This window comes from Pygoscelis adeliae, unplaced genomic scaffold, assembly GCF_000699105.1.
Source record: "Pygoscelis adeliae isolate BGI_AS28 unplaced genomic scaffold, ASM69910v1 Scaffold109, whole genome shotgun sequence".
Classification (NCBI taxonomy): domain Eukaryota; kingdom Metazoa; phylum Chordata; class Aves; order Sphenisciformes; family Spheniscidae; genus Pygoscelis; species Pygoscelis adeliae.
This window is the reverse complement of record NW_008825556.1, coordinates 275,107-276,073: the sequence shown is the minus strand read 5'-3', so window position 1 is coordinate 276,073 and position 967 is coordinate 275,107. Positions and strand designations below refer to the sequence as shown.

General features: G+C 51.2%; 1 protein-coding gene across 1 annotated transcript in view; it reads left to right on the top strand.

Moving 5' to 3' along the window:
• The first annotated feature begins 123 nt into the window (after nucleotides 1-123).
• LOC103923831 (keratin, type II cytoskeletal cochleal-like) overlaps nucleotides 124-967 on the top strand; it is a 45,374-nt gene continuing 44,530 nt past the window's right edge. Inside the window, exons 1-3 of the mRNA XM_009332257.1 lie at nucleotides 124-132; nucleotides 191-259; nucleotides 489-709. Of these exons, the coding sequence (XP_009330532.1) occupies nucleotides 124-132; nucleotides 191-259; nucleotides 489-709 (299 nt within the window). The remainder of the gene's footprint in view (nucleotides 133-190; nucleotides 260-488; nucleotides 710-967) is intronic.

Sequence of the window (967 nt, the reverse complement as noted above, 5' to 3'; positions counted from 1 at the left end):
GGAGTTGGGAAGCAGACAGGGCACCTGGGACAGTCTCTGCTGCCGGCTGCCGCCCCTACCACAGAGCAAGGGAGGTGCCTGAGTTCTGGGTAGGTTGTGTCACTGATGGGTTGCTTTGTCTCCATGCCGTCAGTATGAAGAGCTGCAGAACACTGCTGGAAGGCATGGGGACAGCCTCCGCAACACCAAGATAGAGATACAGGAGTTGACGAGGAACGTCCAGAGGCTGCGGGCTGAGATTGAGAACGTGAAGAAGCAGGTAGGGGTTCCTCAGCATCTCGTTGCGTGATGGCATCACGCTGGGTCACGACCGGGCTGGGTGGTGTGCTAAGGACAGCGTGAGGAAAATGTAGTCATTGAAATTCAGGTCCTTTGGAGGAGACTGATGGTTCCTGCCTGTTTGCCATCCAGTTTGTGCCCTGAGGGCTGCCCCAGTGGAAGGTGTGCAGAAGGGAACTGAGAAACCGCTTTTCTTTTTTCTTCCTCAGAACCAGCAGCTGCAGTCAGCTATTGCCGAGGCTGAGGAACGGGGTGAGATGGCCCTCAAGGATGCCAGGAGGAAACTGGAAGAGCTGGAATGTGCCCTGAGCAAAGACAAGGAGGAGCTGGCTCGCTTGTTGAAGGAGTACCAGGAGCTGCTGAACATCAAGATTGCGCTGGATGTCGAGATTGCCATGTACAGGAAGCTGCTGGAGGGAGAGGAGAACAGGTGAGACCTGCTGTCAGGTTGGTCTGACCAAGATACTGTCTCTCTTTGGGATAGACTGAGGTTTAATCATCTCTCACAACCCATTTAATGTTGGAATCTGATTTACTTTCATTTTTTTCCCAAGTTTTTAAGCCCAAAATAGAAATGAGGTCCCCCCAGGGAATATTTCTCAGTGGTTCCAATTGATGTTAAACGAAACGGGAAATAAGTACCTGGGAAACTGCATGGAGCTTAATTGCTTTCTATTATATTAGATTC